General features: G+C 39.9%; 2 protein-coding genes across 10 annotated transcripts in view; one reads left to right on the top strand and one right to left on the bottom strand.

Moving 5' to 3' along the window:
* Nucleotides 1-354: 354 nt before the first annotated feature.
* On the bottom strand, nt 355-16,587 carry ZFYVE21 (zinc finger FYVE-type containing 21). Of its 5 annotated transcripts, XM_054827427.1 has the most exons (9): nt 14,592-15,851; nt 12,491-12,914; nt 9,825-9,875; nt 7,669-7,837; nt 5,888-5,963; nt 5,077-5,168; nt 4,170-4,223; nt 2,445-2,587; nt 355-1,114 (listed from the first exon to the last, which is right to left on the bottom strand). In XM_054827427.1, the coding sequence occupies exons 3-9, from the start codon at nt 9,861-9,863 to the stop codon at nt 1,079-1,081; spliced, it is 609 nt and encodes a 202-aa protein (XP_054683402.1). In that variant the 5' UTR covers nt 9,864-9,875; nt 12,491-12,914; nt 14,592-15,851; the 3' UTR covers nt 355-1,078. The 5 variants fall into 5 exon arrangements, with proteins under 5 accessions (XP_054683402.1, XP_054683400.1, XP_054683397.1 ...); XM_054827425.1 differs by lacking the exons at nt 12,491-12,914; nt 14,592-15,851 and adding an exon at nt 16,472-16,587; XM_054827422.1 differs by lacking the exons at nt 12,491-12,914; nt 14,592-15,851 and adding an exon at nt 15,887-16,078.
* Nucleotides 16,224-24,107, top strand: part of XRCC3 (X-ray repair cross complementing 3) — an 18,200-nt gene continuing 10,316 nt past the window's right edge. The window contains exons 1-5 of one of the 5 annotated variants that reach the window (XM_054827417.1): nt 16,224-16,579; nt 17,117-17,218; nt 18,255-18,352; nt 18,717-18,854; nt 19,702-19,914. In XM_054827417.1, the coding sequence (XP_054683392.1) occupies nt 18,298-18,352; nt 18,717-18,854; nt 19,702-19,914 (406 nt within the window). In that variant the 5' untranslated portion in view covers nt 16,224-16,579; nt 17,117-17,218; nt 18,255-18,297. The other 4 variants (XM_054827421.1, XM_054827420.1, XM_054827419.1 and 1 more) reach the window with 4 other exon arrangements.

Raw genomic sequence — 24,107 nt, 5'->3', positions numbered from 1 at the left:
GACTTGCCAAACAATTTTGGAACCTCCTTAAACCAGTGCTTCAGTATTCCAACTGTGACAAATCAGTACTTGTCTAGAAAAGCTCTCAAGGGTCCTTTACACACAAGCCAGCAACTTGAGACTTGCGTGTTTGTTTACTCAATTTTTACCAGCGTAGGAAGACAGAGGGCAGAAAGATGCTTGGCTCAACACGTGTAGCTGGAGGATTTTTCTCAGTAGTTGAACCAATTATCAACACTTATGAACAGCACCCTAATTTTGACTTTTTAGAACTAAAAGTTTGAGTTCAGAGAGTAGAGGCCACAGTGTCCATCATTAAAGAAGTTCTGTAGTGTGAAATTAACTATCACCTCATTTTTTTAAATAAGTGAATTAATTTATTCATATTTGTACATTAAATTGTATACAATTTCAGAGAGCATTACAGTTAATTAACAAAAGCTAGTTACCAAAAAGAAAATACAAAACTAAAAATTATTCTGGAAGCTTATTTATTACAGAAGGAAAGCTTCAAGATCATGTTCATGTAAGTCCAATTTGATGGTATTTGGTGAAATACTTAGATGTTTAAAATGAAATGTTTAAAAAAAATCAAGTGACTTCTATAAAATCATATCTAAGGCAGATTTTATTGTACATTGATTTTAAACATTTGGATAGAGGGAAAAACCTGAGATCTATACCCAAAAGCTATTCTCTGCAGAAGAGACATACACATTTGTTTGCTTTTTGTAGCAAACAGTAAATATAATTGTTACTACAAAAGTTGTGCTGTACATTAGCTGTAGTGCAGGTCACTTTCATATTAAGTGCCAATAAAGGCTTAACAAAATATACAAAGTCTTAAAAGGTGAGGCTGTTTAAAGCATTAATTGTATACATATTGCACACTAGAGTGAATACTCATGGTTCAAAAAAAACACTTACACTGCATTTGCCAGTTCTTACATAGTGAACCACACTGGAATGAGAAAGGGTCAAGAGTAGCAGATGTTACCAGCTGTCAAATTACCAAAATGGGAGAGGCAGGTCTGTGGAGGCTGGTGTCTTCCCTCAAGTGGCCAACAGTTTGCTGGTCTTACTGATCCCGGGACTCATAAAGAAGTTTTGTTGCCTAACATGAAGACAAAATGTCATTGTGTTAACTGAAGTTTCACTTGCAGCCACATCATCTCCTTCCTAGCCCTCCAAAAGTTTTCTTTAAACCCAAGGCTTGAAGTTCTTCCTCTGCTATTTTCCTTAATCTGAGGCTTTTAATAGCATTTGGTAATTTTCTGAAACTATTCAAGGCTACTTTAAGTCCAGCCTGAGGTCACTGAAAATTTCTAGATCAACTTACAACTGTTTCTTCTTGGTGAGAAATGACAATTTCTGATCAAAACTGGCTTGGAAAGAGCTAGCAGTAGTATTTCTGAGATCTTGGTAATCTGTCAAAACATCTGCAGTAAAGAATGTTATTCTGTTCTATATTCCTCCTACCCCTTCTGCCACCTCCCTGCAGAATTTGGGTGAGGTGTTCATTTGTCTCAAACTACAGAGTGAACCAGCCCCTGTGACAGGAACAGATGTGCACTCTCCAGCTGCAAGTCCTGCTACAAGATGTTACCTAGGACCTCTGAAAGTCTCACTGCATCCATCAGTTACTCAAAGCTCCTGTCAAAGGAGTCAAATTAGTGAGCGGTGGGTGTTACGCTTATCCATAAAATGCTGGTTCTCACCGTATTTGTAGGAGTTACCTCGCTAAGTTGCCCTGAGATGGCAGTAAAAAGTTTGAGTGCTCTGTGCTGAACACAAGTTAAATGCTGGGGAGCTTAACAAACAAACAGCCACAGACTTGCATTTGCAGACAGCTTATAAATTACAGTTCTAATTAACAATTGATCAGATGAACAAAGTTCCAGAACTAGTTGGGGTGGTTTTGGTTTTTGTCTCCCATAACTCTGACTTAGGAAATCATAAACTTCAGTTTCCCTAGCCATACAGTACCTAGCAACAAAGGACAAACCAGCCTTCCACAGGGTCCTGCCCTCACCTCTGTTCCTGTTCGCAAAAATCAACCACCTTCATAAATTAGTAAAAACAATTAGCAGAGTTAAAAGGAGTACTTCATAACACACATTCTTCAGTGAGTAACAAAAGCCTAAGGAACTTGAAAGTCTAATTCCTACTTTTTTTCACCTAATGACATACATAAGATTTTGGGAAGCCCTTTGTAGTGCCTATCTTCAGCTATCTGAGCATAAAGCTACTCATGCTCATAACAACCATCCACAGCTGCTGTTTTCTTAAGCAACAAGGCTCTAAAAGCCTTAAATAAAAAATCATAATAAAAATTTTAAAAAAAGACTCCTAAGGCTGATAGTCTCCTAAGTGCTACTAAGCACCCCACGGTAAGATTTTCTGATTTTCTTCAGCTTTCTGTATATTTTGCTTGCTTTGCTTACCTTATGCATCGCTGCCAGCCAGCTTGCTGCCAGCTTCTTGTTACAGCTGAGGTCTTCACTGGCTGTAAACTTCATCTGCGTTAGCTCCTCAGATCCTGGTGCCTTGTACTGCAGAATCATACCTATGGCACGAGTATTACCTCCTGAAGAGAGAAATAATATCTTGAACAGCAACAGATTTTACCAACTAAGTAACACAACTTCTAGCTAATAAGAATGTTTGGAAAAAAAAAACAACAAACCAACCAAAAAAAACCCACCCCACCACAAACCAAAACTTGCCTCTCTCATCATTTAATTCAAAGCACTAGCAACTACAGGTGCACTAACAACTGGTAGCAACCACAAGCGTTCATGCCAGACAATGGAATGTGCAGACTCAGTATCATTTAATTCTCTCTGGCAATCACTGAGGCAGAACTCATACAAGCCATCAAGTACAGCCACCAGCTGCACACACTGAGAACACCCTCGTGTGTTGGTATTACCATGTCTTCTCTTAAGTAGATACCATAGTTTCATACTATAGCTTGCAGTTTGTAAATGTATTACTAGTGGCCAGTTAGACTGATATGGAAGAGGGATCCCTGTTTGATCCAAAGTTGGGCATGGCAGTCAAAAGTCCCTCCAAACCCAGCAAAGCTTGGGAAAGATGCTTATGCAAGACTAAGTAATGACTGGCAATGTCATTTACTTCCTGAAGGAAATCTGCTACAAAAGACATTGCTCTGACAGCAGTGTGATAGTGAGATGTTTGTAGCTCTTTTCCTCTGGCTGCACAGAGATTAAAATAAACCAAAGCAAAAATACAGAAATGAAACAAACTTTGTTTAGAATACACCACTTTGTTGGCATTATTTCCTGAAGTGGTAGAGCCTAAACTAAGCCTCAGGAACAGCTCCACTGTGCACGGAAGGACACTTTTTGCAAAAAGTCCTTTTTAAAAAGTGTCTGTGTGAGAGGGCTCCTGGAGGCCATGACTGTAATATCCAAGCAGCCAAACAAAGACAATCTCAATCAAAAGACTGCCCACAAGCAGTCTTTACAAAAGTAGCTGTTTGCTCCTCTTTGAGGATAAACTGAACTCCAACTTCATCACTCGCTCCCCTGCATCTACCTGGCCAGGCTAACAGATTTAGGGACAACTTAAGGACAAACCAGTGGAAATCAAACACCTACAGCCCTGACCAGTTTGCCCACATCTAGCATTCCAGGACATTACTGAGTCTGGCAGAACACACCTTATATAACAAGAGGTCTTATTTCTTTTCAAGATGTGTAAAAGCAAGCCATTAACGAACAGTTTGTTTATTCAGTGAAAAGCCTTACTGGACAGTACTCAAGAAGTATATTACTCATTCCTGGTGTGCACAATTCAGCACACCTCTGCTGAAGCAGGGGATGTGTAACACTCTTTGTAATACTGTGTGCCACTAAAGACAGTACTTCTCACCTTCCCTTCTCTCTTCTAGCATGGACAACAGCCCATGTGGTCTAAAGAAGGCCTTGAGTGGTTTAGTTGTCTTCCAACAAGTTACAAAACATTCACTCTCAGTTTATTAAACAGACAGATGGGAAGGAATAGACACATCAGATTTGAACATAACTTGTCTTAAGTTGAACAGCTATGGATCAAGCAGAAAACCAGCACAGCAGAGGAAGAAAGATGGGAGGGGGTCATGACAACATGCTTCGGTGAGTCATGCTCAAAGGTACTGGTGATACCTTCAGTAATATGCTGGCTCTCCAGAAGGCTGGTGTAAGTGTGAATATCTTTTTCTACCATCAAGAAGGCAGGCAGGCAGGCAAAAAGATAAAGTGGTCAAAAGAGTAGTGAACAAGGAATTACAGGAGCATTAAGTAACTCAGCAACACATCTGGTTGATTTGAATACCAAGGTAAGTTTATTAAAGTTAACATGCTGTACTGACTGAATATTGCACAGATATGCTGTCTGATTAGAAAATTCCAGCAGTGACAGAGGTGTTGCTAAAGAACAATTATTAAAATTCCTGACCTTGTTTGTTCTCATTTCAGTGAAATCATATTCAAGTTCATCCTGAAATATTCTAAAATCTGGTAAGAGATGAGGCAGTAAGTAGCTGCCCTCTGATTCAGATGTTACCAGTTTCATTTGGCCACCCCTTCATCTTGAACGAAATTTTAAAAGTGTAGTTTAATCATTTATTTTATTCCCCACAGTTATTCTCTCACTCTCCTCACAATTGTTTGTGCCAGTAGAAGAGAAATCCCTGCTGGATTCTGAAATGGAAGCTACCAAAGGCTAACAGTTCCCTCCTATGAGCTTTTGAATCAAGAGATGTTTGTATTTAGCCAAGAGAAAGGATCAGAACAGACGATAACCCCCTTCACTCGGGTTTAATGAGAAGCTCTCCCGGATCAGAGCTCTAAGGTAATTTCTCAATTCTTGGGTTTTCCCAGTAGCCAAATCCCAGCAGCCACACAAACAGGGTTCCACATACTGCACTCTATTCTAAGAGCAGCTGTAGCTGCAACTAACCTAGTTACACCTCCGTTACCAATAACCTAGAAATGCACTAACTTGAACAATAATGACAACTTCACATATTTTTCTCTTAATAGTTAATTTGTAGTCAGTGAAAAAATTTACCTCCAGGAGTAAATCCCTCTGTAAGTATCTGAACAGTTGAAATCTGTATAATTTCAATTTCATAGTGGCTGTCTCCATCCAAAACCAGGTATCTACATAACAGGAAAAAAACCTTTTTTAAAAATAACTGGCTTTTTTCTACAATATCAAGTCCAAATCAAACAAACAAAAAAACCCCACGTGATCTCTCAGTGACTGGCTGTTTATATGTTCTTTGCGGTGGGGAGGGAGAGAAATCAAGCAGGAAAAATTACTTATTGCTGAAGTTCTTTAAGTAAAGGGAAAAAAACCAACCCCACAAAACCTATAGTTCAGTTTGCCAGGAGACCCCTTCAAAATATTAAAAGCATTCTTCCAAAGTTGGGGGGGGGGGGAAGAGAAGAGAACACAAAGTGTTCTAGCTAACCAAATTATAGGGATGACCAAAGTCATGCTTTGGCCGTGACGCTGAATAATACGGTGCAGCGTTAGAACCATTCTGAAACAAGCTTTTTTCAGTGGCTACAGACTTTTCCTTGTCCGCCCTTCCTATGATCCTCCCATTAGCTGGCAAAAACTCTCTATTCCAGTGGCACTGAGAGCCATTATCAGTGAGTGGAGCTCCACCTTTCCACTGCATTCTGATCCACACTGCTAGGAAATTCAAACCAACTTACTCCAATAAAGTTGTACCTGTCCTTTCAGTCCGATTACTCTCTGAATAGCCTCGTAACATGTTACTCTTATATTTTGTTTAGGTTATTAGACAATAATATAGCTGTAAGTGCAACAATAATATAGTTTACAAATGCAATTTCTATCAGTCTCTCACCTCTGATTGTTGGAAAGTCGACAAACCATAAGCTCAGGTTTATCAGATGTTCCCAGAGTTACAAAGAATGTAGCACCTGGAAAGAAACGTTTTAGTATGCCAATGCAGATTTTAGGAAGGAACATTCAAGTATCAAAACTGGTAACTTTTACTTACTGCCCCTAATATGCCGAATTGGCTGAATTAAGAGGCTAATTGAAATGTTAAACTGATTAACATCATGTTCTGAATCACAGGACCTTTCACAATTGCTATGTAATTTCTCCCACGTTGTAGAAATACAGATGATATCCAAGATGAATCTTTTAAACACGAGAGCAGATCTGGAGATGGCGAAAATAGGCAATTAAAGACCCTATCTTGTCACTATAACACACACTATTGTTTCAGTATTCCAAAAAAAATCTGTCAGAAGAATCCAATAGCAGGATGTGACCTTCAGCTCTGTGCTTAATAAATAGTAACGACATCTCTTTTTCATTACTGAAGGCTAGCTGTCTCACTTTGAGGTCAATGAACTTCAGCCTTCGTGTTATGTTTCTTCCTGCTCAAAACCGCTCCTTTGACATCAGGAATGTCATCTTAAGCTACATTAGTGAAGTGATTCATAACTTAAAATAAAGCAGACTACACACCTAACCGCTTTATTTCCTCCATGTCTCACGCTCCCTGTATTACCTAATGCCAATACCGTTGGTCTGGGAAATGAAAAAAATAACAACATACACCCCTGCCAAGTGGTCTGCAATCCATCCCCATAGTCTGAACCAGGCAGCCTCAGAGAGCTTCATCTCACTATCCATTTCACAATTTTACCCAGTCTCACTGACCCCTCAGCATGGACCCTCAAGCCACTGCTGAAGCAAGACAGAGACAACATCAAAAAACTGCAAAGGACATCACAACCATCATCTCTCTGACTGAGATCTGTAGCTCTACAGTAAGTCAGGAACAACTTCAGACTTTAGTCACGTAACACAAATGCAAGGTGGACAAGCTTTTAAAAAAAGATCTTCAGTTTAAAATACATTATTCAACAACTCATCTACACCCTGACCTGCCAAGCAGAGTGAAGAATGATCTGTGTGTTACAGGGATGAGCATACTCCTTTCTGAACCTGGAATCTCCCTAGGAACATTCACGCTCCTCAGACGTGTGGTTTAGCTTACCGATTATACACATTGGCATTGTGCTGAGAGCCCATAAAAAGGCACTGAACAATCACAGAATATTTTAAAAACTGAAGACTTGGCTTTCTATGTAATTGGAACACGAATTGCATGTAGTTTTAATGCTATGCAAAATTGACCACTCATGATGATCTGCCATCAACCATAGCTGTAGGCCATGGACAAGATCAAAGCTCACAGATGAAGACTGAAACAAGCACTATGTCTTGTTAGAAAATATTAGAATATTCTCTATTATTTCATCCTTATTTAATGTAACAGGAATATGGCTAGAAGATGCATTATTTTAAGAAAAATGCCAACTGCACACACATCTGTTCTCAGAGGCGTTAAAATTCTGTTGTGTTTAATTAAATCACTCTTTGTAAACATTGACTAAAAAGTGTAAACTTCTCTCTAAATAAACGGATAACATAGAATTATTAACTAGCAAACAAGCAGCATGACAACAAAAAACTATTTAAAGGAGACAAAGCTGCAGCTTGTTTGACAAGGAGCATTACTCTTGCTGTTTATCACATTTGTGCAACACCATATTTGAATAAACATAAATGAGACCAGAACAGCATATATATACATTCAGTTCTTACCATTCATGAGCACTTTAAGCTGTTTGTCATAAAACTCTGTTTCTTTCTGCGAGATGAGGGCACATTCAGCACACTGGCGCACAGGGTCCACAAAGCACATGCGAGGCAGAGGCACTTTTTTACTGCAGCACTTGTCACAGAAGCACTTTCCACATCTTCGACAGTGATGCTAAGCATGAGAGAACATTTTCTTTATGTATTTACACAGGAAACGGTTAGGGAATAAGTTGATAAAGTTACTAAATTAAATCTCCTTCTCCCCAAGAAACAGAACAGTTTCTCAGGTGTGAAACATCCAAGTTGAAAGATAGGTAAGGGAAATTTAACTACTAGAATGGTAGAAAGAAATCTCTGAAGATTGAACGCAAAGAACTGAGTATAATATGAATAGCAGCACTCTAAGCCTTTGTTGCCACTCTGTAAATATGTTTCTAAAGCAGACCAGACACTGAAACGGCTTCTCCAGCATCCAGTAAATCCTTCACCTTCCTGTCAATAAAACCACAAGAGAAGAGTGGTTTCTAAGTCCCTTCCCACTTCCAAGCAAAGATCTCTGGAAACTTTAACTGGAGATCTTATTCTTCTCCCTTAAAACTCATTCTCAAGTTTTTCCCATGGAAACTTAAAGCCTAAAGCTATTTCTCTATCAGAAATATCAAGCAGCATAGTACAAATCCAATGAAGTTGCAAAATCAGAACTAGTATTGCAACGTGTATCACAGCTACTAAATCTGCAACAAATGGCTTGTGCTCCAAATCGCTGCTGGGGTGTGACAGTCCCAGCAGGTCTGATTGATGCAAGTTCTCATGTCAGAACAAGTATTCCTAGGCAAGCAGGAACTGATTTGTGGCTCAAAGCAAGTCTGAACAGTTTGATACAAGGAACTGATACACTGCAGTTTTGGTCAGTGTTAGGTTTTCCTTCCAAATATTATGCAAAATTCTCTGGAGTACCTACTTCCCTATTCTCTGGAGTACCTATTTCCCAAGGCTACCTCCATTTACTTCCCAAAGCTAACACAAGTAAAACACAGCAGCCTAATGAATTAGTGCTTCTCAATCAAAATGCTCTAACCAGCCAACAACCATGCTCTTAACCCATCCATCTAAAGGGTAAAACACAAACCAGGAGGAAGTATACACCATGATTTAGGAGTAGTAGGATCACTAACTGACATCCTCATGCTCTCCAGGCATCCTGAAAATGTACACCTATCTGGTATAACATATTACTGTCTGGTCTACAATTTCTCCTTTCTTCTCCCTCCAAACAATACATTAAAAAACACTATGTCAATGCACTACAAGTCACACTTCCACATATTTCGTCACTTTCACAAGCACATGCTAAGAGAGTGTTGATGTAGTTCTACAAAGGAATGCTATTCCCTGCTAAAAAGCATTCTTGGCCTCTTTTGGGATGCTGCTTTCCTTCTCCATGCAGAAACCTCAGTATCAGCAGAATGTTTTCCAATAGCAATATTCTGTACACCAGCATGCATTCCACAGTGACCTGCTCACTTTTACATAATGAACATAATTTAACTCTAATGCTAGTGTTTTCTCTTCGTACAGTGAGCCTACTTATGGCTCACAGCAATCAAGGTGGTTTATACTTTCTACTTTAATCAGAAATTCCCTTTTCCAAACCCAAGATAAATCCTGGTTTACTTTTAGAACAGAAGGAGAATCTGAGTTTTGATTCTCTGCATTTTAACAATATGGTTCCTTAATGTAAGATTGTAATTCATTACTCCTGAAAACATTTTTGCTTACATTTCCACAACTAATTTTATCTCCCAAAACACAACTGAATTAGTTGATGTGATTTCTATGTCAGTACTGATGTTTGCAGCCCACTCCAGCATGAGTTCCTCTAACTCTTCCTTAGAATGTAAAATCCTGCGGGTACCCAGTAATTTGGAAAAACCCTAACTATGTATTACACATTGAGCAATAAGAAGAATTTCAGAGAAACAGAATTAAAACAAAAAGAACGTCTACTCAGAAAAGGCAGAACAGAAAGAAAAGTAACTTTAAGTTACATCAGACTTTGCATGCTACTCTACTGAAATCCTCTACATTTTAAAATCAAAAGAAATCCACATTAGCATTTTGCAACAGTCAATGCTTCACACTTCATTGATTTCTCTTACCTTTCTAGTTATGAAGTCAAATTTTGTTTCACACTGCATACATCTTGGGCACTAGAAAAGAGTACAAATTCGGATTAAATCACAAGATTTCTGAACCTTTAATCATACTACCATAAAAAAAGACCGAGCTTTATATTTTGCCCTAAAAAGAAAGGCCTCCAACAAATTTCTATCCTTTATCTTTTCACCATGGATGGTTTTAATTTATTTTAATATGGATGTAGCAAAATTATGTCATCCCCATTTGTAAGACAAAAAAAGCTGCCAAACTCATTCACCCTAAGGAATACTGCATCTTGCCAGCAGTCAAAGCTACATTTCAGAACTACTTGTCATGCTTAATTATGTTTGGCTATCCAGACAGTCACACATTCCAGAGTCAACTGTTTTTATATATGTTGTCATCCTCGCCGAATTATACTGTGATGCTCTGTTGACTCTCTAAAACATTGTTTACGTATTTTTTGTTCTCAATACTTGCACATTTTTGAAGCATGCTAGGAGATAATTGGTTTTCTTCCAAGCCACTAAGACTTAGTTTTTATTCCAGCTACAAAATGTCACTTCCTGAAATATCTCTTTGCTAAACAAGCTTACACCCACACTCCTCCCAAAAGCCAGAAAAAATATTGAAGAAGTTTTTCTCTCGCAACTAAGTAGAGTTTAAGGGGTTTTGATTTTCTAAATTAACAGAAGTGATCAGTGATTGTTACAATTAAAATTTTCTATACAGAAAGTCACCTACCACAGGGCTGATACTCAGCACTTAGATCACTAGATTTTCACCAAGACTTCGCATATTTTTATGCACCAAAACCACTCTCCAATTGCTTATAAAGCAATTTTTGTTAGATTTATTGCAAATATTAATGCAAAATTATGCCTGACATCTGAATCAGGAGAATATGTTTAGATCCTGTACTAAGTTTTATAACTCTAGAAACACAAACTCTTCAAACCAGACTACCTCAGACTACAGCAGAATGTCATCCTAAAGACATGCCCTAAGCTGCACAGGTGCTATTTGCTAAGCACACAGTAATCACTCTTTGGTCTTTATTTAATACATTTCAATACTTAACCCTTTATCTTCTATAAATTCCTTCAGGTTACAACAGCTTTTGTCATCTATTTCTGGGACTTTTGCTTCACCAGATACCCAAGCACTGTCACAAGTTCAATAACTATATAACAACGGCTGAATAAAAATTGTCTAGAAACTTTTAATTTTCTTTGGAAGTACAAGATTGTTGATAATTTGCAACAGTGTTCTGACATCTAAACAAAAGTTTAACAAATGAGAGAGTAACTGCAGTCACTGTAATGGAACACAAATAGCAACTTGCAGTATTTGTTACACTAAGCTATCTGTTTCTAAATCCCCCACAAAAGAGAACTAAAAGTGCTCCTGTATTGTTTCAAACAGCATACTGAATTAAGGCATCCAACCACCTCTCTTCACAATGGCTGCAGAAAAGCTTATTCTAACATTCACTGACGAATAACCTTCAGCATACAGCAACTTCAGCATTCCCCAGGTTTCATCTCTGTAACAAGTAGCACTCTATAGCTAATATCACATTTTGCTTTACACTGATCTCGATTTAGTGTTTTAATTTTTGACACATGTAGCTTAAGAGCTTGTCTGGGAGCTGGACCTGGCAAGAATTTTGGTATACTTTGAATTTACCAGGAGTCTAACTCATTTTCTTAATGAAAACAAAAGCCCAAGCCACAAACTAAGGGGAAGAAAAATGCTCTTCTAAATATTGTCCTAAATAGATTTCATACATAATGTCACACTAAACATACAAATTGCTTTTCAGGAAGGAACAAAGTTATCCATTCTGTCTTATTTAATACAAACTCTTTAGAAAAATATTTCTGAATTCCAAACCTATCATGATACACTGCCTGATATATAGAGCAGTCATACATAAACCACAAGTCAAATGGCATATGGTAGCAGGCATGGCAGGATGGGATTTTCCTACAAAAATGTGCTAACGTTTCACTATGGAAAAACATCTTGAAAGGTGAATCTTTCCTATTCAACCCTACACTGACATTATTAGAGAGTGCATGAGTACTGAATTAAGCTTTATAACTTTAAAGGGTTTTTTAATCACATTTACAGAGAAGAAAGCATGATGCTTGAGTTACTTGTCCTGACTTCAAGACACAGGCCTTTTAAAACTACCACAAATCTGAGTTTTTTGTGAAGTGGAAACAAAAAGATATGAAATAAATTAAATTAAAATGCATATCATCAGTACATTTATTTCACATACAATCAACATACCACTAATACTAATATCAGATTACTTCATATAGCAAGACAAAAATGGAAGAACATCCAACAGTTGTTGGATCTTGTTATTAATTTAGAAATACTGAAGAGCTAGTTCATTACAAATAGGGTGGAACTTCTCATGCATTTACTGAAGTGTGATAACGAATTTGCAGAATACTTGGATCCAGCCAGAGGTGAGAATACTGTAGAAGGACAGGAAGCTATAGTTACACTTCATATGCTTTATTTGCATATACAATAACAAAGTGATTCAAGAAGTGATGCAAGGTAACACTTGGTTAAGCTTGTTAACAGTGAACTTTGGCCAAATGTGAAAGTTCACAAACTCATCAAATCACACCTTGTACCCTACCTGACCAAAACAGCTGACGCCGGAGTGGAAAACACCACAATGCAAACATATGGGAGATAGCGCTTACGATGCTTTCCGATATTACAACTGTACAGGGCCAATTCATTGCCTGAGTCACACGAGTTTGCCAGCAGCCTGAGCGCAGCTCTGTCACACAACTAGTGCAGACTCTGAGAGCCTGAGACAACAGAGGACCCAGCTCCCTCCTGGCGTGATCCAGGAGCCCTAGGGAATCACTGTCACCTCATCCATACGCTCCTCTCGCCCATCCCAGCTCCGAAGCATGCAGTGTTCCTTGGCCACATAAAGATCTGGTATGCAGCTGGATGTCACGAGGTTTGGCCACCTCGGCATTTGAGCATACACACATTTTACTCAATTTCTAGTCCAAGATTTCCTTAATGGGAACATCATCAGTTGAGCTCTGCTGGTGATTAACAAAGAAATTCTGGGTTAGACAAGGCACACGCAGTGACCAACACTTTAAGCTCAGTCTCAAGTTTAATGATGCTCAGCACAAATTTTCATAATGTTACCCACCTCAAATCATTATTTGTATTATAAATAAGACTATCAAAAAGAAAGTCTTCTGCTTCAGTCTTACACTTCAAACTCCTCAAAATAACTGATATTTTAAGACTGGATAATCTTGTGACATAAAATTAAAAAATTGAAATATATTTCAGTGTTATAGTATTTTTGTGAAACTTATAACTGCCATAATTTTCAGGTGGCTTTACTTTTAAAGAATTAGCCAGTAGACTTTTCCTGCATAAGAAAAATAAAGCTACTGAATTTGTGAGCATTACTGGCTGCACAGCAGAAGCCAGTGATATTTGAAAAGCCAGATTAACATTTGCTAATACAAGTCTCTTGTCTTGGACCAAGAACGCTTTTCTTCCCCACTTACATCTGACACAGTAACAAGTGTTCCTGCCGAATTCATTAACTAGATAACGCTGTCTCTTTAAATTTCATTTTCTTAATAAAAACATGGGGTTTATAAGCTTCCCTGCATATCACGTACCTGCTTTATTTAAGGAAAAGTTTGTAACATATTTTGTAATCATTAACCAAAGGGATGTCAGAATTTCAATACAGTTTAAGAAATATAGTAAAATAACTTTTTACAAAATAACAATAATGCAAGATTAAGAATATGAATTAACAAATGCATTTTAAATGTCTATAATACACTTCCTCTCAATAGCAAATATCACTGAGTCTGATACAAAGACAAAATTCAGTCACAAATCTACACCATCAGCCTACTGACCAACAGACTGGGTAAAAGTTGAATTTTAAGGAGAATGAATACCCGTAGCACAACTGTAATATAGAATTCAAACTAAAAACACACATCAGACTGATATATCTAAAATATACAGACTGAATTCTTAAATATATCTAACTAGTTTAAATATATCCTACCACAATCCTCAAACAACCTTTAGTTGAATTAAGATGGTACTATGTATTAGACTAAGTTAGAAGTACCTTGTTTTTTTTTTTTTTTAATGAAACTAGTCTGCTATAATCAAGGATTACTGAAACTACATTTCAGAAGGTCAGGGAGAAAACTTATTTTAATGTAACTGTTACACAAATTATATCCACTGATGATGATGATGTCAGGAATCAGGTTTCTGGTGGCGCAGGTCAGCGCACACAGCAAGTCACCTACACAGCAAAAACAGACTCCATGCAATGCAGAGAGAAACCACTTACACAGTAACTGCTCAGACTTTGCTGCATGCTCCCTCATAAATACACACTCCATCTGCAACGCCCCCAGTGCACCACACCACCTACAGCGGCAGCTGGGTGGGAGCCTGGAGAGCTGACCACTGATACCTTTAAACAGCATTCAGCTCCGGTCACTGAAAATTGTGTCTTATCTACATTTCATGTTAGACAGATACCCAGTTGCTATTGATGACAGGGAAGATTTTTTTTTTATTCTCCAAGTATGGAAGAGAATAACTTGAGAAAACTCCCACATGATATTGTAACAGACTGCTTGTTTAAGTTGAAAAAGTCACTTTCCAAAACAGGGCTGTTATTTTGGACAAAACCAGCAACTGACTTACTAGCCACGTACCTTAGGACAGTAAAAGTTAGTCTCAGTTGCCTGAGCTGCAGAAGCTGTGCTAGCAGAGTGAGTCCCCGGTGTTATTACTTTTACACAGAACTTTTTGTCTCAAGAGTTACCAGGTAGGGGCAAAATTTTCTTCCTCATTCCTAACCAAGGAGGACGTAGTGTTCTCATATAAAACAGACCAACCATGTCAGTACCTGGCAAAGACTGGCTTTGTTTAATGACTCCCTGCTTAAATTCATATTAGCTCATCAAAAATAAATCTTAATTCCGGTGCACTGGCATGTATCCACACCACAGAATGCTGGCAATAAATAAATAAACAAACAATTGATTCTATGTTGTATTAGCATCTAGCTGTAGGAACTGGAAACAAATAATGCATATTACATGCATTTAATGTAACATCAGGATCACACAGTTTAGTTGAAAAGTATTTAAAGGCAAAGTTTACTGAAATGGTCTAAGTTATTGGATACTCATTTAGCACTAAGAACATTCACACTGGGAGCCAGAAGGGCTGCTCTAACTTGGCCTTACTTACTGCCTTAATACTTTGCATCTTTTTTTTTTTTTTTGATCAACATGGTCTTCAGAATTACCTTTATAAGCATTTAAAGAGAATGCTTCACTAAACATTAACGATGCATAGCTCGCTACACTTTTAACTCATTAAGTTCCTTGCTAATTTTAGCGACAAGCCCACACATCCCTGAAGATCGAGTGACGGTCCTATCCTTTTCAGTCCATTAATCTAAATGGTCTGAAATAAAAAGAAAAGGTGATTTACAACTAAAAAAAAAAAAAACGCACCCGGGCGAGCCCGCTCCGCTGCCCGGTCAGTCTGTGAAGCGAGGCGCGCCGAGCCCGCCTGGCTCTCCTCAGCGCCAGGCGGGTTGGACAGGCGGGCGGGCTACCCCAGGACGCCGCAAGCCCCGCCGGCTACCGCTGCCCTCTGCGCTCGTCCCGGCGGCCAGCTGGCACCTCCCGAGCGGCGAAGGGCCCCCAGCCGCTCCGACCACGGCCGTGCCCCGGCAGGCAGCTACGGCGGAGGGAGGCGGACGCACAAGAAAGGGGAAGAAGCGCGATCTGAACCCTCGTTCCCGGCCCCTCGGACCGGTCGCGGCCGGACGAGGCGTGTCCCGGCCCCCAGCAGGGCAGCGGCCTCCGAGGCGGGGAGGACCCCGCGGGCAACCGGCCGCTGAGGGGAGCCGCTGGGGCGCGCGAGCAGGGGCTGTCACGGCGCAGGGGAGCCCTCCACCCGCCCGAGGATGAAAGGGCGGCGCCCCCACCGATACCTCCTTGTCGGGCACCCAGGGCGGCTCATCCAAGCCGAAGGGGCTGCGGGCAGAGCGGTGCTCGGGCACCATGCGCAGCCCGCTGGGCGAGCGCACCAGCTTCTTGGCGTCACGGGCCTCGCAGCCCGACATCTTCCACCTCAAACTCCGCCACCGCTACTCGCTCCCTCGGGACTGACAGCGTCTCTACCCAATCGCCGTTTGGGCCCTTCAGAACGAGCACAGCGCGAGGCCAATAGAATGAAGCGATCCGCCAGTCCCCGCCCACCCACTCCAGAAGCCCAATAGAACACCGGCTCTGGAATTCCCAGCCAATCCCGTATCTCTTAGGGTTTACAGCTGGCTTGTTACTCCTTCCCCACGCCTTTAGATTCTCGAGGCTCATGCGCAACGGAAATTGCCGGTCCCGCAACCCGGAAGCGAAGGGCGTGCACGCCTCAATCACGCCCCCGTATTCTGCGTGCGAGGAAGCGCGATATCCAATTAGCGAGCAGGGTCGCGTAGGGGGTGGGCTCAGTAGACCGCAGCCTCGAGCAGCGGCTCCGCGGCCGGTGGGACAGTGCTCGACCTGAGGGGCCCACCGACCTTGTGCCACCGCCAGCAGCGCCGAACGCTTTTCTCCTCCTCTGCTCTCCGTCCAGCTCCGCGGAAGTGATCGTTACCGGAGCGAAAAGCGGCCCGCCCGCACCCTGAGTGAGCAGTGCCTGCCCTGCTATTGGCTGTCCTGCCGGAACGGTCGCTTTGAGGAGTTTCGATTGGCCTGTGACTAGCGACGTCGCAAAAGCTGCTCGTGATTGGCTACGGCCTCTTGCGGCGGCTCTGGCGGGGGGTTCGTAACTGGGGTGAGGGCGGTGTGGGGCCCTGCGCTCGCGCCCCCGTCCCCGGGGCGAGGGGTGTCCCGCCGGCGCTGTCCCTCCATCGCCAGCCGCCCTCCGGGCCGCGCCGAAGGTCCCCGTCAGGGCGCCAGCAGTGGCGAGACGGCTCCTGGCAAGGCCGGGGGGCTGCGAGACTGGTGGCGTGGCGTGGCGGGCCTGGCTGCGCTCCTTCCCCCTCAGCCGTCCCTCGCCGCGCTCCCCTCTGGCTGACAGGCCGCGGAGGGGTGTTGCCGCTCACCTTTCTCGGTGCCGGGGTGGGCTGTGGTAGACCCGGGCGGCCTCTGTCGGTGCCTTGTCCGTGGGACGCGCCTGGCTTCCTCGTAATTTGCTCCTGGTGATTTTCCGCTCCTCCCAGTGCCTCAGACTGGCTGTAATGGAGTGGCTTCGTGCGAGTGGAGTGTGCAAAATGGTTTGGAGCCCTTCCAGTCGAAGGTCGTCGTAATCATGATTAATTTCAGTAAGTTTCGACTTTTAACTCTTGTCAGAATGTTGCTTAAAAATAACTGTTTCTTCTCCTGCATTTGTTCTGTTACCAGGATCCGTGGCAACCTCTCCTCCCCTATGTTAAAACAGGGACTTCATCAAGTCATAACTCTTATGTGTCTGCCTCAATCTTTTATAAAGATGATCTAAATAATAGTACTCTCCTAGGCAGCTATAGTGCTAAATGATTGTTTAGATCAAAGTATTAAAAAGAGTGTTTAATGTTGTTATAAGTAACAAACTAATCTGAATGTTCTAATAGCAAATTTGCTTTTGGCTAATCAAAATATATTTGACTATCCAATGTAAAAATAGTCCTGCATCATTCTAAATTGCACATGCATGAGATCTTTTTTCTATTTGAAAATGAAAAGCTCACGTAAAGAGTGGCAGGATCATAGAACCACAGAACAGTTTGGTTTGGAAGGGACCTTAAAAGACCATCTAGTTCCAACCCCCCTGCCATGGGCAGGGACACCCTCCACTAGACCAGGTTGCCCAAAGCCCCATCCAACCTGGCCTTGAACACTTCCAGGGATGGGGCATCCACAACTTCTCTGGGCAACCTGTTCCAGTGCCTCACCAGCCTCACAGGAAAGAATTTCTTCCTAATATCTAATCTAAATCTCCCCCCTTCAGTTTAAACCCATTACACCTTGTCCTGTCACTACATGCCTTTGTAAACAGTCCCTCTCCAGCTTTCCTGTGGACCCCTTGAATAGATAGAATAGGATAGAAATAACTGTCCAACATATGTGCGAACTTCAGTCCAGAGCAAAAGCAGAATTAGAAGCAATGAAAACTACTACTAATTCTTAACTGCAGTATTGTTAGTTGAACCCTTTAATAGCATATATGTAAACAGCCATCTGAGAAGACTTCTGCCAATGTACTGAATCATTGTTATTTTTCTAAGATAACTAATGAATATATTGTTTACAAAATATTCCTACAAACTTTTCATGTTGAATGATGCTTATTTTTTTTGTTGCATGTATATCTGATAAAAGCCACTTCAATCACAGATAAATCAGCCCAGTGCTGTATCAGGAAATGGACTGGGACCAGTTTGACTTGAATCCTAAAGTAATTGCTGCCCTTAAGAAAGGTAACTTAATTTACCAGTGTCTTGCTAATAGATCTGTCACCATAGTGTCTTCCTTTAAATACTTGTTTGTGGGTGTAAGCCTATAGATGTACAGTAACACTTTAGAAGTGAAATTAAGTATTTCATAAGCAAGTTTTTTGAGTAATTAGAAATGATGGCTTTTCCACATGCTCCAGTAATAAATTTCCAAACAATTTTATAGCATGTGTTGATATATTTGAAGTAAATGTTGCCTGCCCTGCTTACAAGAATGCAATGTACATAGACCTCAAGTAAATGAGGAGTAGAAAGTGGGAAAACTTTTTTTTTGTGCATAAGACTGTAATCCACCCAAAAGTATTTATAAAAATTCTTCTAATTTCAGCTGACATAAAATCAATAAAAGAGATTTTAAATCTTTCTGGAGCAGACTTGCAAAGGCTGATGAAACTATCCAGTGCAGATATACAGTGCTTACTGAAAACAGTCTCTCTCACGCTGAGAAGAAATAGTATGCTTACAGGTAATATAAAAACATGTTCTATTTAAATCTTAAAATACTGTCACTGGGAGAAAATAAGGTTTTATTATTGTCCTCATTGACACAGTAACATGATTCTGAAAATGAAAAGGCAAGTGTTTTTGTTATGCTGTAGTGAATTATTTAACTATGCTAAGGACAGCTCATCTGAGACCTTGAAGGCAGGTGGAGGTGGATGGGTGTCATTCTTCAGGATCAAGTCTGCTTGAAACAGAACAAAATGATTCTCTGGAAAACTTGATTAGAGGAAAAAAAAGATTCCCTCTCCCTTTTGGACTAAGACTAACTGAAAAACTTATATGATATATCAAATCAGTTTATGTAGTTTATAATATAAACATCTCGGTCCAAACTAATAGCTCCTCCTGTAGAAATGCTTCATGGCAGCTCTGTATTTAGAATTTATTTTCTTGTGATTTGCATGTATCTTCAGGCCTTGGCCAGATGCCTGGTATGCTGTTTCATAGTCTGCTATAGCTTTCCATTTTGATAATTACTGTGCTTGAACCTCGCTGGCAATATTTTCCCAGAGTGTGTCTTTCTGTAGAGATTCCTTAGAGGCAGAGAAAGGGGGGGAAAAAAAAAGTTGAGAGGAGGAAAGGTCTCAGTGCAAACTATCAATTTTTGATAGTTAGTAGGCCATGTGGGGAAAGAGAGGTGGGGAAGACCAGGCTGAATTAGAAAAATCTCTCATCAACAAAGAAAACATCCCTTGTAGATGTAAACCTGGTATACAGCCTCTATTTTGTTTCATTGTGTGTTAGAAAGATACTAAATGAAACTCCTTTTTTTCTTTTTAATCTTTTAAAAAATATCTAAAACCCTGCAGCACTTCAGCTCTACCAAGATAAAGATCATCTCACCTCCCAACACCAGAAGCTAAGCCTAGGATGTTCAGTACTGGATAACTTGTTAAAAGGTGGCATTCCTTTAGTGGGAATCACGGAACTTGCTGGGGAAAGTTCGGCTGGGAAGACTCAGATTGGCTTACAACTGTGCCTTTGTGTGCAATATCCTTACAAATATGGTGGATTACAGTCTGGTAAGTACTGAAATGCAAATATTGATTAATTTGCCATTTGGGAGAATATACTGTCTTTAAGAACATAATCAGTGCACTGAAGTAGATGCATGGATTCAGTGCATATCTTACCCATCTGCAATACAATACCATTAGTAGTAAGCTAGTTAGTCAATAATGCATCTTTATAGAGAGAAGAGCATGCTGTGCAAATGCCCTGAATCACAACATAATTTAATACAAAAGTACTATTGGCTTTTGTTTACCTGCTTGACACTGTGGCACTATGGGTTAAACCAGACGCGCATGCAAATGATATATGAAAAGCATTGCTGTCATAAGTACTTATTGACTCCTCAGGTAACACCCACAGCAAAACAGCTTATCAGTTAGCTTTCCACAGACATCTTGGGTGTATGGTGTATATTTCCTAGTTGGGGGTTTCAGGGTTCAAAGAATATTTAGTTTGATAACAATAATTGTAGTGATTTACAGAGTAAGATTAATGGAAATATAATTGAAGAAAGTTAACATTGTTTTGTACCTGAGATTTTCCTGTGTTTGCCAAAGTATACAGGTTTATTCTTTGATTTGAGTATGTTTCTTTTAACTATCACATTAATCTAAATTCTAATTTTTTTTTTTTTTTAAATATTCTATGCTGTCTTAGGGAGGAAACTTGTGTCACTTTTGAGAATTCGGTGTCCTGGTAGTCTGCCTTAGGTGTGTTTTGGCTGTGATCTTGTTCTTCCTTCTATGCAGCACTGGGTTTAATTTGGCAGTTCAGCCGTTTGTTGTGGGGAAACTTAATTATTTCTTATACTATATCCACCCATGTGGAAAAATCACGGAATATCCAAATGAAGATCTTACCTAAAGGGCTGTAATTAGCCTGTGGCTTACATTACTTTGTTTTAAGTTACGTCATTGATCAGAGCACAAGCAAAAATACTTTGTTTGATTCCTTCGTGTGTTGCTGCTAACAGCTGCAGATAGTCTGAATGAGAATACAATTTTTATTCATGCCCCAGTACTTCTCCCTGTTTCTGTTGAAAGAAAGAAACAAACCAGAATGGAGTACAGAAGAAGGTGCCCAACATCCTAATGGCACTCTTGTCTCTCGTACCAGACTACAGCCTTTCCTGTAGGGCTACAAAATGGCAAGTCTTTTCATTATTTGTGTTTGACGATGGTTCTTGTTTCTTATGCACCTAGCACTTGGTGCCATTACGATTGCTTTGTTGTGTCTGTGTTCCCCATCTACCCACTCCTAAGTGTTTCATTGAAGATAGGCTAGAATGACCATCATATCAGTGTTCCTGTGGGAGAACCAGAAGGGCTGAGGGCACAGAACTTTTAGGGGTCTTGGAAGTATAGAAGTGGAAATATTCTGCTGCTGGAGTTAGAGAGCTAAGGGAGTGGTGGAATCCTAATTCTTGCAGTTCTTTACTCTGTGTGGTATCTTGCCATATGTTAGACTACATATAGTCATAGCAGCAGATATTGCTTGCATACTGCTTAGAAAATGAAACTTGATTTCTCTGCGGTCTATAAATATGGGTTGTGTTGAGTGTCTCATGAGAAATACAGGAATTAAAAGCTTATGTTAGGAGTTTTGTTCTTTAGGAAACTTGAGGAGAACAGCAATGCTTGGTAGCTAGCACAGAAGTCTAGCACTACCAATAGAAGATTAATCTCAGCGTTAAAGCTAATGATTTGAAATTATGGTGGGTTGGTTTTGGGTTTGTTTTAGTGCTAGAAACTTCTGTTAGGTGGTGATGTTGAAATACACATCTATACCGTCTGAAGAAATGTATTTACTTCATTTGACTTAGTGCTGATCTTGTTTACGATTCTCAATGCTAGGAGGTTGGCAGCAAACAAAGAAATGAGGACATCTTTTGCCTCAGGGTTATCCTGCCATTCTAAGAATGTCAGTTATGGTCAATCGCATTTTGAGTGAATTTTTATTTTATATGCCCATATTCATAAGTATTACATGAATATAATGTGACAAATTCATATCCATATTAGAATTCTGAATTAGGGGGGAAGAAATTGCTACCGATTCTTGGTAACAAGCTAGTTTGGTGCATGACAGACTATGTTCATAAATTTTAAATTAATTCTTCTTTGAGGGTGGAGGTTTTTAGTGGGTTTTATTGTTGGGTTATTTTTCCTCTTTTGGTTTTGGGGTGCTTTTTGGGCAACAACCAGTATAGCACTTTCATAAACCTAAATAACTGCGATTAAAGCACTGGGATTTGATGAAATAGCTGGTTTATGTTTGGCGGTTTTGTGGACCTGTCAGGAAAGATGCTTATAAGATCACTGAGGACAACTGGCTTCTTAAGAGTGAGCTGGCTCAGCTCCTTTCTCAAAGGTGATAACTACCCTGACTCTTGACTTGCTGTTAGTGTTGACAGCTTCCTTGTAAACTGTAAATAGCTCGATGCTGTAGGCTTTTCTGTTTGTGTTGCACTAGTTTCTTCTCTTTATTTAGATTATGATGATTTTCTTATCTTCAAAGATATGTGAATATTAAGTGCTTTTGCTTCATAATTAGGCATTGGTCTTTAATATTGAGTTTAGTTTTTGTCAATCTCTTCTAGACCTTGTAACTTTGCTATGAAGCACCTCCTGTATTTTCAATGCACAGGTGTGTATTCTCATTAATCAAATGTTTCAATGTGGTTCAAACTGAAGAGCACAAACAAAAGCTGAAGAGGCTTGATGAAGGTCCAGTAGGAGAGTGCTATTCTCATTTTACTGTGAAACTCAAAATTTTAAGCCGAGGCATAAATCATGTGATATATTTTATGTGATTTAACTCTCAAAGTTCAAGATGAAAATTACATAATTATCTTGTGAAATGAGGAGCACTTAAATAATAAAATAATAATTAAAAAAAGGTTGACCCACTGTGTATTTTGAAGAAATCACAAATGGACCAATGATGTACTTGGAGTACCATATCTGCTGTAGTAGATTTAACCGGTGTCAAAGAAGCATTACAGCAGAGTAGATTGGCAGGTAACTGAATGCTGGTACCTACAAAACTAAACCAAAGCAGGAAATAGTCAGTCTGTGAAGTAGAACTATTCTTAAGAAGGAATTAATGATCTTCATCTTTTTTTACAAATGTTTCACTAAAAAAAAAAAAAAATTAACATGAATAAATGCATTCACTTGAACTTTAAAATTGCTGTCATGATTTTACAAAGAGGACAGTGTGTAACTATTGACTGGGAATTTTAAATCTAGGTTGCTGGACCAGTGAAGCAAAGGGGACCGGATTTTTGCTTCTCCAGCTGTTCTTTTTTTGCCTACAGGTATTATGGCTGTAGGATTACCTTGTTTGCCTTGATTTACTTGTTCATCAGGTATAAATGTGAAACTGGGCCACGACTGCGTCTATGTTTGTAATACAGTAAGATTGGTTGATTGTTTTATACTCTTCTGCTTTTGCCTTGTGTTTGCTCCTATCACTGTAGGATATACTATACTGAAATTATCTGCAAAGATAATAATTATCTGCAAAGAAGGTCTTTAGGAGAATTTTACATTTCTTTTTCTCCAGATAAATTAACTTTGGAAAAATGTAATTTTTTTCAGCAAGTTTCCCAGGTTTTCGGTTTTGAATTATACTGAATGTTGCAATAACTCTGAAATACAGTTATCTAATCAGTGGAGCACTGATCTGTCTAGAAATGCAAATCTGCATTTGAAAAAAAAAAAGGGGGGGGGAGGGGGGAGGCAGAAAACCAACAACCATGAAGTCTCCAGTAATGGACGTTCCATCCTTTTTAAGTAAACCAAGGAGAGCACAAGGGACGTGCTGCTTAAGGCAGGTCTGATTTTTAGAAAGCAGATAATTTCTCTGTAAGCTGGTATTCACAGTAAAGAAATCCCTGTCTTTCAGAATTAGACGATGTTGTGCAAAAAGCAATCAGCTGTGAATAAGAACAGTATTTGAGAAGTCCAGAATGTTTTACTTTAGGGACTGTCATCTCAAAACAAGTTAGCATAGCTTTTGTTAGATTGAAATTCAGAAACCACACGGGCTTACAGAAGCTGCATGTCATGGTAGGTTTTCTTTATTTCTTTGTTTACTTGGTTTTGAATTTGTACCATAATGATTTTCAGTTTTGTGGTGTAAGTGTTGCAAGACATAATTGGCTTATCTGAGTGAGTATTGGTGCTAGACATGCATA

The sequence above is a fragment of the Grus americana genome, chromosome 5 (genome assembly GCF_028858705.1).
Source record: "Grus americana isolate bGruAme1 chromosome 5, bGruAme1.mat, whole genome shotgun sequence".
In the NCBI taxonomy this organism is placed as follows: domain Eukaryota; kingdom Metazoa; phylum Chordata; class Aves; order Gruiformes; family Gruidae; genus Grus; species Grus americana.
This window is presented reverse-complemented; position numbering and strand designations above follow the sequence as displayed.